Below are 16,416 nucleotides of genomic sequence, written 5' to 3'. Positions count from 1 at the left end.
CTACGCCAGTTAACATCTACGCCAGTTAACATCTACGCTAGTTAACATCTACGCTAGTTAACATCTACGCTAGTTAACATCTATGCTAGTTAACATCTACGCTAGTTAACATCTACGCTAGTTAACATCTATGCTAGTTAAGAGCTATGCTAGTTAAGAGCTATGCCAGTTAACATCTATGCAAGTTATGATATATGCTAGTTAACATCTATACTAGTTAACATCTATACTAGTTAACATCTATACTAGTTAACATCTATGCTAGTTAACATCTACGCTAGTTAACATCTACGCTAGTTAACATTTACACTAGTTAACATTTACACTAGTTAACATCTATTCCAGTTAACATCTATACTAGTTAACATCTATGCTAGTTAACATCTACGCTAGTTAACATTTACGCTAGTTAACATCTATGCTAGTTAACATCTATGCTAGTTAACATCTACGCCAGTTAACATCTACGCTAGTTAACATCTACGCTAGTTAACATCTACGCTAGTTAACATCTACGCCAGTTAACATCTACGGTAGTTAACATCTACGCTAGTTAACATCTACGCTAGTTAACATCTACGCTAGTTAACATATATGCTAGTTAACATCTATGCTAGTTAACATCTGTATCCATCTATCTAGTCAAAGAGCCTCTCACAGATGTTACTCCAGTTGCTTTGAGACCAACTTGGGATGGATACAGAGAGCCAGTGAAGTCCCAAAATGGTACCCTATTCCCCCATACTGCTTTAGTCTAAAGTAGTGGACTATATAGAGAATAGGGTGCCTCTCGGAACACACACATTACATATTTCCCCTCTACCATCTTAGACACTGAGCCTACAAGCTTGCGGGCAGGAATGTCTGTCCATAGTGAAAGCAGTGGGAAGATGGGAGAAGGGGAGAGAGTGACTGCATATGACAGTAGGAGAGAGAACAGACTAACTTGGAGTGTTGGGACAGCGTTGAGTACTGGGACCTGTAGAGAGAAGATGAAGGAGTAATACATAAAGGAAGGAAGAAAGGAATATGAGAGGGTGAGAGAGAAAGAGAGAGAGACAGAGGGAGAGAGAGAGAGAGAGAGAGCAAGAGAGAGAGAGACAGAGAGAGAGAGAGAAAGAGAGCAAGAGAGAGCAAGAGAGAGCAAGAGAGAGAGAGAGAGGGAGAGACAGAGGGAGAGAGAGAGAGAGAGAGAGAGAGAGAGAGGAGAGGGAGAGAGATACAGAGACCCAATAGCCTGCTAGAGACAGGACAGGAGAAGTCAGCAAAGTGTTTTTTCTGTGTGTGTGTGTGTGTGTGTGTGTGTGTGTGTGTGTGTGTGTGTGTGTGTGTGTGTGTGTGTGTGTGTGTGTGTGTGTGTGTGTGTGTGTGTGTGTGTGTGTGTGATCCATCAGGAATGAGCATTATGCCTCATCAGTTTTTTTCCTCACATCTGTCTCTTTTTGTCTTAACCGCCACATTAGGACAGTGGGGGTTTATCCATAGGGAACGGACCTACACTACAGGCCAGCCCACTACTGTACTTATCTCCTTCATTGGTTCTGAACGGAGCTCGGTCTTAACAGCTGGCGGCATGGCACTAGGGGGTACTGCTGGGGATATGGACTGGATCAGAGGACGGGGGGAAGAGGGGCCTAGCCCTGTTTAATTCCTGAGCGGGGTTCACAGGGGGTTAGCGTGTGTGTGTCTGCGTGCGCGTGTCCGCGTGGGTGTATGTGTGTGTACGTGCGCGTGTGTGTGTGCGTGTCCGCGTGCGTGTATGTGCGCGTGCGTGTGTGTTTGCGCGTGCGTGTATGCGTGTCCACGTGCACGTGTGTACGTGTGTGTGTGTGTACGTGTGTGTGTGTGTGTGTGTGTGTGTGTGTGTGTGTGTGTGTGTACGCCGTGTAATAACCTCAGAGAGCGAGGGAGTGACAGAGGGATGACATTTTCTCTCAGCTTCATTGTTCACTCTCTCCACTCACCTTGGCATCAGACACCAACAGTCATTACCAGTGACGGAATGAAAGAGCTCAAGCGAAAAGAGGGGGAGGGAGAGGAGGAGAGGGAAGATGAGAAGAAGGAGACGGGGGGGGTGAGAGCGGGTTAAGAAGAGATTGAAGGAGAGAAAAATTGCAGGGGAGGGGAAAAGGAGAGGAAGGGGAGGGGAAAAGGAGAGGAAGGGGAGGGGAGGAGAAAAGGAGAGGAAGGGGAGGGGAAAAGGAGAGGAAGGGGAGGGGAAAAGGAGAAGAAGGGGAGGGGAGGAGAAAAGGAGAGGAAGGGGAGGTGAAAAGGAGAGGAAGGGGAGGGGAAACGGAGAGGAAGGGGAGGGGAAAAGGAGAGAAAGAGGAGGGGAAAAGGAGAGGAAGAGGAGGGGAAAAGGAGAGGAAGAGGAGGGGAAAAGGAGAGGAAGGGGAGGGGAAAAGGAGAGGAAGGGGAGGGGAAAAGGAGAGGAAGGGGAGGGGAAAAGGAGAGGAAGGGGAGGGGAAAAGGAGAGGAAGGGGAGGGGAAGGGAAAAGGAGAGGAAGGGAAGGGGAAAAGGAGAGGAAGGGAAGGGGAAAAGGAGAGGAAGGGGAGGGAAAAGGATAGGAAGGGAGGGGAGGAGAGAAACAGAGGGTGAGGAGAGAAGTAGAGAAAAGGAGAGGAAGGGGAGGGGAAAAGGAGAGGAAGGGGAGGGGAAAAGGAGAGGAAGGGGAGGGGAAAAGGAGAGAGGAAGGGGAGGGGAAAAGGAGAGGAAGGGGAGGGAGGAGAGAAACAGAGGGTGAGGGAGAAGGAAAAGGAGAGGAAGGGGAGGGGAAAAGGAGAGGAAGGGGAGGGAAAAGGAGAGGAAAGGAGGGGACAAGGAGAGGAAGAGGAGGGGAAAAGGAGAGGAAGGGGAGGGGAAAAGGAGAGGAAGGGGAGGGGAAAAGGAGAGGAAGGGGAGAGGAGGGGAGGGGAAAAGGAGAGGAAGGGAGGGGAAAAGGAGAGGAAGGGAAGGGGAAAAGGAGAGGGGGAGGGGAAAAGGAGAGGAAGGGGAGGGAGGAAAAACAGAGGGAAGGAGAGAAGGGAAAAGGAGAGGAAGGGGAGGGGAAAAGGAGAGGAAGGGGAGGGAAAAGGAGAGGAAGGGGAGGGGAAAAGGAGAGGAAGGGGAGGGGAGGGGAAAAGGAGAGGAAGGGAAGGGGAAAAGGAGAGGAAGGGGAGGGGAAAAGGGGAGGGGAGGAGAGAAACAGAGGGCGAGGAGAGAAGTAGAGAAAAGGAGAGGAAGGGGAGGGGAAAAGGAGAGGAAGGGGAGGGGAAAAGGAGAGGAAGGGGAGGGGAAAAGGAGAGGAAGGGGAGGGGAGAAACAGAGGGTGAGGAGAGAAGTAGAGAAAAGGAGAGGAAGGGGAGGGGAGGAAAAAAGGAGAGGAAGGGGAGGGGAGGGGAGAAGGAGAGGGTGAGGAGAGAAGTAGAGAAAAGGAGAGGGGAAAAGGAGAGGAAGGGGAGGGGAGGGGAAAAGGAGAGGAAGTGGAGGGGAAAAGGAGAGGAAGGGGAGGGGAGGGGAAAAGGAGAGGAAGGGGAGGGGAAAAGGAGAGGAAGGGGGGGGAGAAGTAGAGAAAAGGAGAGGCTGTGATGTGAGCCCTGTGACAACACTCTCGCTCCACTGGAGAATCCCACAATGCATTGGGAATCTGTATTCACCACACAGCTCTCAGCAGCCCCACCATTATCAAATTGCATGAGAGAGCTAAGCTGTGTCCCGAATGGCTTCCTGTTGCCTATGTAGTTCACTAGGTTTGACCAGGACCCATAGGGCTTTATAGGTAATAGGGTGCCTTTTGGGCCACACCCCAGTCAGGGTTTTTGTTTGGTTCCAAACTATTTCTATTGAACGGTGGTCAGAGTCTTAGCAGAGAGTATAATAGTGTGTGGGTTTGAAGTTGATCAGTATTCTAGTCAGAAGGAGAAAGCTACGTAGCCAGATGACATCCGCTGCTCTGTTGTTCGTTACATACTTCGTCATCGTTGGAAGTTTTTTTCTTTTTGTGGTGACGAGGGATGTTGTACAAAAAACAAAGTCAACTGTCGTCTGTGGGCGCGACGTAGCGTTTAGCCCGGAGCGAGGAGTCTGGGTTGTCAGGTAAGGTGTGCTGCAGGCTAAAATCTCATTACATACAGATCTCAGAATAAAAGCTTGTTCCTACTCTCAGAATAAAAGCTTGTTCCTACACTCTCAGAATAAAAGCATGTTCCTACACTCTCAGAATAAAAGCTTGTTCCTACACTCTCAGAATAAAAGCTTGTTCCTACTCTCAGAATAAAAGCTTGTTCCTGCTCTCAGAATAAAAGCTTGTTCCTACACTCTCAGAATAAAAGGTGCTATCTGAAAGAAGGGTTATTCTGCTGTCCCCAGTGACTGTATGTATCTACGAATGGACAAAGCCATCGATCACGTGACACCACTCATTCCTAGGTGAAGACTCAATGGCCCATTGAAGCCAAATGAAGTGGGTTAAGATGGCGTCGCGTGGAGACATATAACATGCTCAGTTTGAGCTACTCCAGGAAGTGACGATGCAGGCTAACTCAGTGCTGCCCCCCCCCCCTCATCGACTATTTCAAGGTGAAGGCCGACCAGGGAGCAGTGCAGGCTGCCATGAGCAAATAAATGACCCTTATTACTTAGTCTGTGTGTGATTTTTAAATAAATGGTTTCCTGGACATACATCTGGTGTACAAGAAGCAATTATTGGTGACAAGAGGATTGCCATTTTTTCCCCATTCACTATAACGGGGGATCCTGTTTCCTGCCGAACAATGCTTCTAGTTACGCATGGCTTCAAGGAGAAGGGGCGGTTGGTTCTCCCCTAGGGTGTCTCCGTAGGAGAACCCTTTAACCAAACCCTTCTGGTTATAGAAACCTTTTTTAGAGGGTTCTACATGGAACCCAAAATGGCCTCTCCCTGAAAGAACGTGAAGGACAGGCGAAGAGACCTGTCATTGAAGACAGCAGGGTAGTAGAGTGGTCCTCACACTGAGCTGTGTTTCTGTGGACAAACTACTGTACCTCATTGGGTGGGTGGGGTGCTTTGTGTGTGTGTGTGTGTGTGTGTGTGTGTGTGTGTGTGTGTGTGTGTGTATGTGTGTGAGTGTGTGCGCACGTGTTGGTGTGTATGTTTGTTCGGTAGTGTGTGTGTGTGTGTGTGTATACAGTACCTGGTGTCTGGTAGTTGAGTCGTCTCATCTCTACAGGGTCGGAAGAGTTGCCCAGCAGTGAGTCCTTCACCCCTCCTGAGTGGTCATCTTTGGGGAGGGGAGATGCTCGCTTCCTATAGAGGGGCGGGGGGGTAACCAAGAAAAGGTTATTAACCATGATCACAACTATTATCACACACAGAAATAATGAAGGCCAGTTGGAAAGAGACATGTGTTCTCTCATGAAGGCTGTATGTTAGAGACACCATTATCTTCTTTACGAGATAGGAGACATGGCCTGTCTATCGCTGCATTCATTTATAGTGTGTGTGTGTGTCTGTGTTCGGAGACATGGCCTATCTATCGCTGAATTAATTTATAGTGTGTGTGTGTGTGTGTGTGTGTGTGTGTGTGTGTGTGTGTGTGTGTGTGTGTGTGTGTGTGTGTGTGTGTGTGTGTGTGTGTGTGTGTGTGTGTGTGGTCGAAGAGATGGCCTATCTATCGCTGAATTAATTTATAGTGTGTGTGTGTGTTAGAAGAGATGGTCTATCTATCGCTGAATTAAATTTGAGAGACATGAATGCCTGTTTTCTCCACATGTCATCTGGGCACTGACGGAGGTCTGTAGAGAAACATCGTGACAGCTGGAGTGTGTGTGTGTGTGTGTGTGTGTGTGTCTACTAAACAGTCTGTCTAGGGAGAAACAGGCAGACGTTGTAATTAACTCATCAGCTGGGTGGCACAACACTGGCTAATTATAGTGTGTAGCCTGCACCTGCACCATGATATAGACTGAGCTATAAAGACCCAGACTAACCCCTCCCTATACCCCAGACTAACCCCTCCCTATACCCCAGACTAACCCCTCCCTATGCCCCAGACTAACCCCTCCCTATACCCCAGTCTAACCCCTCCCTATACCCCAGACTAACCCCCCTATACCCCAGACTAACCCCCCTATACCCCAGACTAACCCCTCCCTATACACCAGACTAACCCCTCCCTATACCCCAGACTAACCCCTCCCTATACCCCAGACTAACCCCTCCCTATACCCCAGACTAACCCCTCCCTATACCCCAGACTAACCCCTCCCTATACCCCAGACTAACCCCTCCCTATACCCCAGACTAACCCCTCCCTATACCCCAGACTAACCTCTCCCTATACCCCAGACTAACCCCTCACTAACCCCTCCCTATGCCCCAGTCTCACCCCTCCCTACACCCCAGACTAACCCCTCCCTATACCCCAGACTAACCCCTCCCTATGCCCCAGTCTAACCCCTCCCTATACCCCAGACTAACCCCTCCCTATACCCCAGTCTAACCCCTCCCTATACCCCTCACTAACCCCTCCCTATGCCCCAGTCTAACCCCTCCCTATACCCCAGACTAACCCCTCCCTATACCCCAGACAAACCCCTCACTAACCCCTCCCTATACCCCAGTCTAACCCCTCCCTATACCCCAGACTAACACCTCACTAACCCCTCCCTATGCCCCAGTCTAACCCCTCCCTATACCCCAGACTAACCCCTCCCTATACCCCAGACTAACCCCTCCCTACACACACACACACACACACACACACACACACACACACACACACACACACACACACACACACACACACACACACACACACACACACACACACACACACACACACACACACACACACACACACACACACACACACACACACACACACACACTTCTAGCCTCCTGAACAGAAATGTGAAATGTAAATGTGTTGCTTTGTGAAGCGGAAGTGTCGGCCGGCTCCATTTGCAAGTTCAGAGATGCCTCTCCTCAAAGCCTGCCACAGTGTGTGTGTGTGTGTGTGTGCGTGCGTGCGTGTGTGTGTGTGTGTTTTGTGTGTGTTTTGTGTGTAGGGAGGGGTTAGTCTGGGGTATAGGGAGGGGTTAGTCTGGGGTATAGGGAGGGGTTAGACTGGGGCATAGGGAGGGGTTAGTGAGGTGCTAGCCAGTGTGATGGCTGGGCTGATCTCTGACAACCATCTATTTCTCTCCACTGACCAAGACCAGAACAAACTCTGGGTGTCTCCAGACTGAGACCTTACTCCCTTTATAGTGCCCTACTTTTAACCAGGGTCTATAGGTAGTAGTGCACTACTTTAACCAGGGTCTATAGGTAGTAGTGCACTACTTTAACCAGGGTCTATAGGTAGTAGTGCACTACTTTAACCAGGGTCTATAGGTAGTAGTGCACTACTTTAACCAGGGTCTATACTACTTTAACCAGGGTCTATAGGTAGTAGTGCACTACTTTAACCAGGGTCTATAGGTAGTAGTGCACTACTTTAACCAGGGTCTATAGGTAGTAGTGCACTACTTTAACCAGGGTCTATAGGTAGTAGTGCACTACTTTAACCAGGGTCTATAGGTAGTAGTGCACTACTTTAACCAGGGTCTATAGGTAGTAGTGCACTACTTTAACCAGGGTCTATAGGTAGTAGTGCACTACTTTAACCAGGGTCTATAGGTAGTAGTGCACTACTTTAACCAGGGTCTATAGGTAGTAGTGCACTACTTTAACCAGGGTCTATAGGTAGTAGTGCACTACTTTAACCAGGGTCTATAGGTAGTAGTGCCCTACTTTAACCAGGGTCTATAGGTAGTAGTGCCCTACTTTAACCAGGGTCTATAGGTAGTAGTGCCCTACTTTTAACCAGGGTCTATAGGTAGTAGTGCCCTACTTTAACCAGGGTCTATAGGTAGTAGTGCCCTACTTTAACCAGGGTACTACTTTAACCAGGGTCTATAGGTAGTAGTGCACTACTTTAACCAGGGTCTATAGGTAGTAGTGCACTACTTTAACCAGGGTCTATAGGTAGTAGTGCACTACTTTAACAGGGTCAGTAGTGCACTCTTTAACCAGGGTCTATAGGTAGTAGTGCCCTACTTTAACCAGGGTCTATAGGTAGTAGTGCACTACTTTAACCAGGGTCTATAGGTAGTAGAGCCCTACTTTTAACCAGGGTCTATAGGTAGTAGTGCCCTACTTTTAACCAGGGTCTATAGGTAGTAGTGCCCTACTTTAACCAGGGTCTATAGGTAGTAGTGCACTACTTTAACCAGGGTCTATAGGTAGTAGTGCACTACTTTAACCAGGGTCTATAGGTAGTAGTGCACTACTTTAACCAGGGTCTATAGGTAGTAGTGCCCTACTTTAACCAGGGTCTATAGGTAGTAGTGCACTACTTTAACCAGGGTCTATAGGTAGTAGTGCACTACTTTAACCAGGGTCTATAGGTAGTAGTGTCCTACTTTAACCAGGGTCTATAGGTAGTAGTGCCCTACTTTAACCAGGGTCTATAGGTAGTAGTGCCCTACTTTTAACCAGGGTCTATAGGTAGTAGTGCCCTACTTTTAACCAGGGTCTATAGGTAGTAGTGCCCTACTTTAACCAGGGTCTATAGGTAGTAGTGCACTACTTTAACCAGGGTCTATAGGTAGTAGTGCACTACTTTAACCAGGGTCTATAGGTAGTAGTGCACTACTTTAACCAGGGTCTATAGGTAGTAGTGCACTACTTTAACCAGGGTCTATAGGTAGTAGTGCCCTACTTTAACCAGGGTCTATAGGTAGTAGTGCACTACTTTAACCAGGGTCTATAGGTAGTAGAGCCCTACTTTTAACCAGGGTCTATAGGTAGTAGTGCCCTACTTTTAACCAGGGTCTATAGGTAGTAGTGCCCTACTTTAACCAGGGTCTATAGGTAGTAGTGCACTACTTTAACCAGGGTCTATAGGTAGTAGTGCACTACTTTAACCAGGGTTTATAGGTAGTAGTGCACTACTTTAACCAGGGTCTATAGGTAGTAGTGCACTACTTTTATCCAGCATCCCAAATGGCACCTAGTGCACTTCAGGTCCCTGGTCAAACATAGTGCAGCATATAGGGAACAGGGTCTCATTTGGAACAAAGCATTCGTCTCACCACCTGGCATTTAGCTGTCAATGTGCCATTCAGACACAAGACAGACTCAGACAGACCGTTCTGATTGGCAGCGACCTCGAAGGGTGTGTGTGTTCTGATTGAGGGTGACCTCGAAGGGTGTGTGTGTTCTGATTGAGGGTGACCTCGAAGGGTGTGTGAGTTCAGATTGAGGGTGACCTCGATGGGTGTGTGTGTTCTGATTGAGGGTGACCTCGAAGGGTGTGTGTGTTCAGATTGAGGGTGACTTCGAAGGGTGTGTGTGTTCAGATTGAGGCTGACCTCGAAGGGTGTGTGTGTTCAGATTGAGGGTGACCTCGAAGGGTGTGTGTGTTCAGATTGAGGGTGACCTCGCACAAAGCAGACCTCATCACAACACAACACAGACCTCATCACACCACAACACAGACCTCACCACAACACAGACCACAACACAACACAGACCTCACCACAACACAGACCTCACCACAACACAACACAGACCTCACCACAACACAGACCTCACCACAACACAACACAGACCTCACCACAACACAACACAGACCTCACCACAACACAACACAGACCTCACCACAACACAGACCTCACCACAATACAGACCTCACCACAACACAACACAGACCTCACCACAACACAGACCTCACCACAACACAACACAGACCTCACCACAACACAACACAGACCTCACCACAACACAGACCTCACCACAACACAGACCTCACCACAACACAGACCTCACCACAAAACAGACCTCATCACAACACAACACAGACCTCACCACAACACAACACAGACCTCACCACAACACAGACCTCACCACAACACAACACAGACCTCACCACAACACAACACAGACCTCACCACAACACAGACCTCACCACAACACAGACCTCACCACAACACAGACCTCACCACAACACAGACCTCAACACAACACAGACCTCATCACAACACAGACCTCACCACAACACAGACCTCACCACAACACAGACCTCACCACAACACAGACCTCACCACAACACAATACAGACCTCACCACAACACAGACCTCACCACAACACAGACCTCATCACAACACAATACAGACCTCACCTCACCACAACACAGACCTCATCACAACACAATACAGACCTCACCTCACCACAACACAGACCTCACCACAACACAGACCTCAACACAATACAGACCTCATCACAACACAGACCTCACCACAACACAGACCTCACCACAACACAGACCTCACCACAACACAGACCTCACCACAACACAGACCTCACCACAACACAGACCTCACCACAACACAGACCTCACCACAACACAGACCTCACCACAACACAGACCTCACCACAACACAGACCTCATCACAAAGATGCATGATGAAACATCTTGTTTCAACTTAGCAAAAGATGAGTTACCTCGTTGGTGTAACATGAGTTGTATCAACTAATATTACTATAGTAAACTCAACTTGATCTACCGAAGTGATATAACTTAAACTAGTCCAAAAGGTTGTGAAGTAACTTATCGTTTGAAGTTAAAACTACTCAAATCTTTTACAGTGTGCAAGACATATCAAAACGGTAATATAGATTTTCTGGAGGTCAGGAAATCAGGAGTTTGTGAATAATCAGGATCTGGGAACATCACAGGACAACACATGGGGAGGGAAGGGGAAGTTAGTTGAAGCCAGGGCTCAGATGTGATAGTAAGTACCCACCTTTCCTGCTTGCTGCTTTCAAACAAAGAGGGGGAGGAGGAAAGAGAGGAAGAGGACAGAGAGGAGGAGGAAGAGAGGAGAGAGGAAGAGGACAGAGAGGAAGAGGACAGAGAGGAAGAGGACAGAGAGGAAGAGGAAAGAGAGGAAGAGGAAAGAGAGGAAGAGGAAAGAGAGGAAGAGGACAGAGAGGAAGAGGACAGAGAGGAAGAGGAAAGAGAGGAAGAGGAGGAGGAGGAGGAAAGAGAGGAAGAGGACAGAGAGGAAGAGGAAAGAGAGGAAGAGGACAGAGAGGAAGAGGACAGAGAGGAAGAGGAAAGAGAGGAAGAGGACAGAGAGGAAGAGGAAAGAGAGGAAGAGGAGGAGGAGGAGGAAAGAGAGGAAGAGGACAGAGAGGAAGAGGAAAGAGAGGAAGAGGACAGAGAGGAGGAGGAGGAGGAGGAAAGAGAGGAAGAGGACAGAGAGGAAGAGGAAAGAGAGGAAGAGGAAAGAGAGGAAGAGGACAGAGAGGAGGAGGAAAGAGAGGAAGAGGACAGAGAGGAAGAGGAAAGAGAGGAAGAGGACAGAGAGGAGGAGGAGGAGGAGGAAAGAGAGGAAGAGGACAGAGAGGAAGAGGAAAGAGAGGAAGAGGAAAGAGAGGAAGAGGAAAGAGAGGAGGAGGAAAGAGAGGAAGAGGAAAGAGAGGAAGAGGACAGAGAGGAGGAGGAAAGAGAGGAAGAGGACAGAGAGGAAGAGGAGGAGGAAGAGGAAAGAGAGGAAGAGGACAGAGAGGAAAGAGAGGAAGAGGAAAGAGAGGAAGAGGACAGAGAGGAAGAGGACAGAGGAGGAGGAAAGAGAGGAAGAGGACAGAGAGGAAGAGGAAAGAGAGGAAGAGGACAGAGAGGAAGAGGACAGAGAGGAAGAGGACAGAGGAGGAGGAGGAGGAGGAAGAGGAAAGAGAGGAAGAGGACAGAGAGGAAGAGGAAAGAGAGGAAGAGGAAAGAGAGGAAGAGGACAGAGAGGAAGAGGAAAGAGAGGAAGAGGACAGAGAGGAGGAGAGAGGAAGAGGAAAGAGAGGAAGAGGAAAGAGAGGAAGAGGACAGAGAGGAAGAGGACAGAGAGGAAGAGGACAGAGAGGAAGAGGAGGAGGAGGAAAGAGAGGAAGAGGACAGAGAGGAAGAGGACAGAGAGGAAGAGGAAAGAGAGGAAGAGGACAGAGAGGAAGAGGACAGAGAGGAAGAGGAGGAGGAGGAAAGAGAGGAAGAGGAAAGAGAGGAAGAGGAAAGAGAGGAAGAGGACAGAGAGGAAGAGGACAGAGAGGAAGGAGGAGGAGGAAAGAGAGGAAGAGGACAGAGAGGAAGAGGACAGAGAGGAAGAGGAAAGAGAGGAAGAGGACAGAGAGGAAGAGGAAAGAGAGGAAGAGGAAAGAGAGGAAGAGGACAGAGAGGAAGAGGACAGAGAGGAAGAGGAAAGAGAGGAAGAGGAAAAGAGGAAGAGGAAGAGGACAGAGAGGAAGAGGACAGAGAGGAAGAGGAAAGAGAGGAAGAGGACAGAGAGGAAGAGGAAAGAGAGGAAGAGGACAGAGAGGAAGAGGAAAGAGAGGAAGAGGACAGAGAGGAAGAGGAGGAGGAGGAGGAAAGGAAGGTTAATGGTGATCAGAGTCCTAACGTAGCGACAGTGAGGAGCAGGGATGGAACCAGCTATTCCATTGTTACATTAGTTTGACACTATAACTGTTCTTATGTAAATGGAATATTTCAGTTTTTCCAGATTTATTTTTTAAAGACATTTGCAAAAATATATAAAAAACAGTTTTTGCTTTGTCATTATGGGGTATTGTGATGTCATTATGGGGGTATTGTGATATCATTATGGGGTATTGTGATGTCATTATGGGGTATTGTGATGTCATTATGGGGTATTGTGATGTCATCATGGGGTATTGTGATGTCATTATGGGGTATTGTGATGTCATTATGGGGTATTGTGATGTCATTATGGGGTATTGTGATGTCATTATGGGGGTTTTGTGTGTAGATTGATGAGGCACATAAAAAATAATAAGGCTGTAACAAAACAAAATGTGGGAAAAAATCAAGAGTTCTGAATACTTTCCGAGTGAACAGGAGACACAGGTTAGTCTCTAAAGGAATACCAGCCGAGGGAGACACAGGTTAGTCTCTAAAGGAATACCAGCCGAGGGAGACACAGGTTAGTCTCTAAAGGAATACCAGCCGAGGGAGACACAGGTTAGTCTCTAAAAGAATACCAGCTGAGAGAGACACAGGTTAGTCTCTAAAGGAATACCAGCTGAGGGAGACACAGGTTAGTCTCTAAAGGTATACCAGCTGAGAGAGACACAGGTTAGTCTCTAAAGGAATACCAGCCGAGGGAGACACAGGTTAGTCTCTAAAGGAATACCAGCCGAGGGAGACACAGGTTAGTCTCTAAAGGAATACCAGCCGAGGGAGACACAGGTTAGTCTCTAAAGGAATACCAGCCGAGGGAGGACACAGGTTAAATACCAGCCGAGGAGACACAGGTTAGTCTCTAAAGGAATACCAGCCGAGGGAGACACAGGTTAGTCTCTAAAGGAATACCAGCCGAGGGAGACACAGGTTAGTCTCTAAAGGAATACCAGCCGAGGGAGACACAGGTTAGTCTCTAAAGGAATACCAGCCGAGGGAGACACAGGTTAGTCTCTAAAGGAATACCAGCCGAGGGAGACACAGGTTAGTCTCTAAAGGAATACCAAGGGAGACACAGGTTAGTCTCTAAAGGAATACCAGAAGGAGACCAGGTTAGTCTCTAAAGGAATACCAGCTGAGGGAGACACAGGTTAGTCTCTAAAGGAATACCAGCTGAGGGAGACACAGGTTAGTCTCTAAAGGAATACCAGCCGAGGGAGACACAGGTTAGTCTCTAAAGGAATACCAGCCGAGGAGACACAGGTTAGTCTCTAAATATACCAGGGGAGACACAGGTTGTGATGTCATTTAGTCTCTAAAGGTATACCATGGGAGACACAGGTTAGTCTCTAAAGGAATACCAGCCGGGAGACACAGGTTAGTCTCTAAAGGAATACCATTAGGGAGACACAGGTTAGTCTCTAAAGGATACCATTAGGGAGACACAGGTTAGTCTGTAAAGGATGTCATTAGGGAGACACAGGTTAGTCTCTAAAGGAATACCAGCCGAGGGAGACACAGGTTAGTCTCTAAAGGTATACCAGCCGAGGGAGACACAGGTTAGTCTCTAAAGGTATACCAGCTGAGGGAGACACAGGTTAGTCTCTAAAGGAATACCATTAGGGAGACACAGGTTAGTCTCTGATACCAGCTGAGGGAGACACAGGTTAGTCTCTAAAGGAATACCAGCCGAGGGAGACACAGGTTAGTCTCTAAAAGAATACCAGCTGAGAGAGACACAGGTTAGTCTCTAAAGGAATACCAGCTGAGAGAGACACAGGTTAGTCTCTAAAGGAATAGGAGACACAGGTTAGTCTCTAAAGGAATACCAGCTGAGAGAGACACAGGTTAGTCTCTAAAAATACCAGCTGAGGAGACACAGGTTAGTCTCTAAAGGAATACCAGCCGAGGGAGACACAGGTTAGTCTCTAAAGGAATACCAGCTGAGGAGACACAGGTTAGTCTCTAAAGGAATACCAGCCGAGGAGACACAGGTTAGTCTCTAAAGGAATACCAGCTGAGGAGACACAGGTTAGTCTCTAAAGGAATACCAGCCGAGGGAGACACAGGTTAGTCTCTAAAGGAATACCAGCCGAGGGAGACACAGGTTAGTCTCTAAAGGAATACCAGCCGAGGGAGACACAGGTTAGTCTCTAAAGGAATACCAGCCGAGGGAGACACAAGTCTCTAAAGGAATACCAGCCGAGGGAGACACAGGTTAGTCTCTAAAGGAATACCAGCCGAGGGAGACACAGGTTAGTCTCTAAAGGAATACCAGCCGAGGGAGACACAGGTTAGTCTCTAAAGGAATACCAGCCGAGCCGGGAGACACAGGTTAGTCTCTAAAGGAATACCAGCCGAGGGAGACACAGGTTAGTCTCTAAAGGAATACCAGCCGAGGGAGACACAGGTTAGTCTCTAAAGGAATACCAGCCGAGGGAGACACAGGTTAGTCTCTAAAGGAATACCAGCCGAGGGAGACACAGGTTAGTCTCTAAAGGAATACCAGCCGAGGGAGACACAGGTTAGTCTCTAAAGGAATACCAGCCGAGGGAGACACAGGTTAGTCTCTAAAGGAATACCAGCCGAGGGAGACACAGGTTAGTCTCTAAAGGAATACCAGCCGACTGAGACACAGGTTAGTCTCTAAAGGAATACCAGCCGAGGGAGACACAGGTTAGTCTCTAAAGGAATACCAGCTGAGGGAGACACAGGTTAGTCTCTAAAGGAATACCAGCCGAGGGAGACACAGGTTAGTCTCTAAAGGAATACCAGCCGAGGGAGACACAGGTTAGTCTCTAAAGGAATACCAGTCCTAAAGGAATACCAGGAGACACAGGTTAGTCTCTAAAGGAATACCAGCCGAGGGAGACACAGGTTAGTCTCTAAAGGAATACCAGCTGAGGGAGACACAGGTTAGTCTCTAAAGGAATACCAGCCGACTGAGACACAGGTTAGTCTCTAAAGGAATACCAGCCGAGGGAGACACAGGTTAGTCTCTAAAGGAATACCAGCCGAGGGAGACACAGGTTAGTCTCTAAAGGAATACCAGCCGAGGGAGACACAGGTTAGTCTCTAAAGGAATACCAGCCGAGGGAGACACAGGTTAGTCTCTAAAGGAATACCAGCCGAGGGAGACACAGGTTAGTCTCTAAAGGAATACCAGCCGAGGGAGACACAGGTTAGTCTCTAAAGGAATACCAGCCGAGGGAGACACAGGTTAGTCTCTAAAGGAATACCAGCCGAGGGAGACACAGGTTAGTCTCTAAAGGAATACCAGCCGAGGAGACACAGGTTAGTCTCTAAAGGAATACCAGCCGAGGGAGACACAGGTTAGTCTCTAAAGGAATACCAGCCGAGGGAGACACAGGTTAGTCTCTAAAGGAATACCAGCCGAGGGAGACACAGGTTAGTCTCTAAAGGAATACCAGCCGAGGGAGACACAGGTTAGTCTCTAAAGGAATACCAGCCGAGGGAGACACAGGTTAGTCTCTAAAGGAATACCAGCCGAGGGAGACACAGGTTAGTCTCTAAAGGAATACCAGCCGAGGGAGACACAGGTTAGTCTCTAAAGGAATACCAGCCGAGGGAGACACAGGTTAGTCTCTAAAGGAATACCAGCCGAGGGAGACACAGGTTAGTCTCTAAAGGAATACCAGCTGAGAGAGACACAGGTTAGTCTCTAAAGGAATACCAGCCGAGGGAGACACAGGTTAGTCTCTAAAGGAATACCAGCCGAGGGAGACACAGGTTAGTCTCTAAAGGAATACCAGCCGAGGGAGACACAGGTTAGTCTCTAAAGGAATACCAGCCGAGGGAGACACAGGTTAGTCTCTAAAGGAATACCAGCCGAGGGAGACACAGGTTAGTCTCTAAAGGAATACCAGCCGAGGGAGACACAGGTTAGTCTCTAAAGGAATACCAGGGAGACACAGGTTAGTCTC

The 16,416-nt window shown here is 48.3% G+C and overlaps 1 protein-coding gene across 8 annotated transcripts in view; it reads right to left on the bottom strand.

Annotated features, from left to right (window-relative positions):
- The window catches only part of LOC124009295 (receptor-type tyrosine-protein phosphatase F), a 462,304-nt gene that overhangs the window by 65,720 nt on the left and 380,168 nt on the right, over window positions 1-16,416 (bottom strand). For all 8 annotated transcript variants that reach the window (XM_046320941.1, XM_046320940.1, XM_046320945.1 and 5 more), the window contains one exon: window positions 5,152-5,264. In XM_046320941.1, the coding sequence (XP_046176897.1) occupies window positions 5,152-5,264 (113 nt within the window). The remainder of the gene's footprint in view (window positions 1-5,151; window positions 5,265-16,416) is intronic.

Source organism: Oncorhynchus gorbuscha, linkage group LG22 (assembly GCF_021184085.1).
Source record: "Oncorhynchus gorbuscha isolate QuinsamMale2020 ecotype Even-year linkage group LG22, OgorEven_v1.0, whole genome shotgun sequence".
NCBI classification, from domain to species: domain Eukaryota; kingdom Metazoa; phylum Chordata; class Actinopteri; order Salmoniformes; family Salmonidae; genus Oncorhynchus; species Oncorhynchus gorbuscha.
This window is presented reverse-complemented; position numbering and strand designations above follow the sequence as displayed.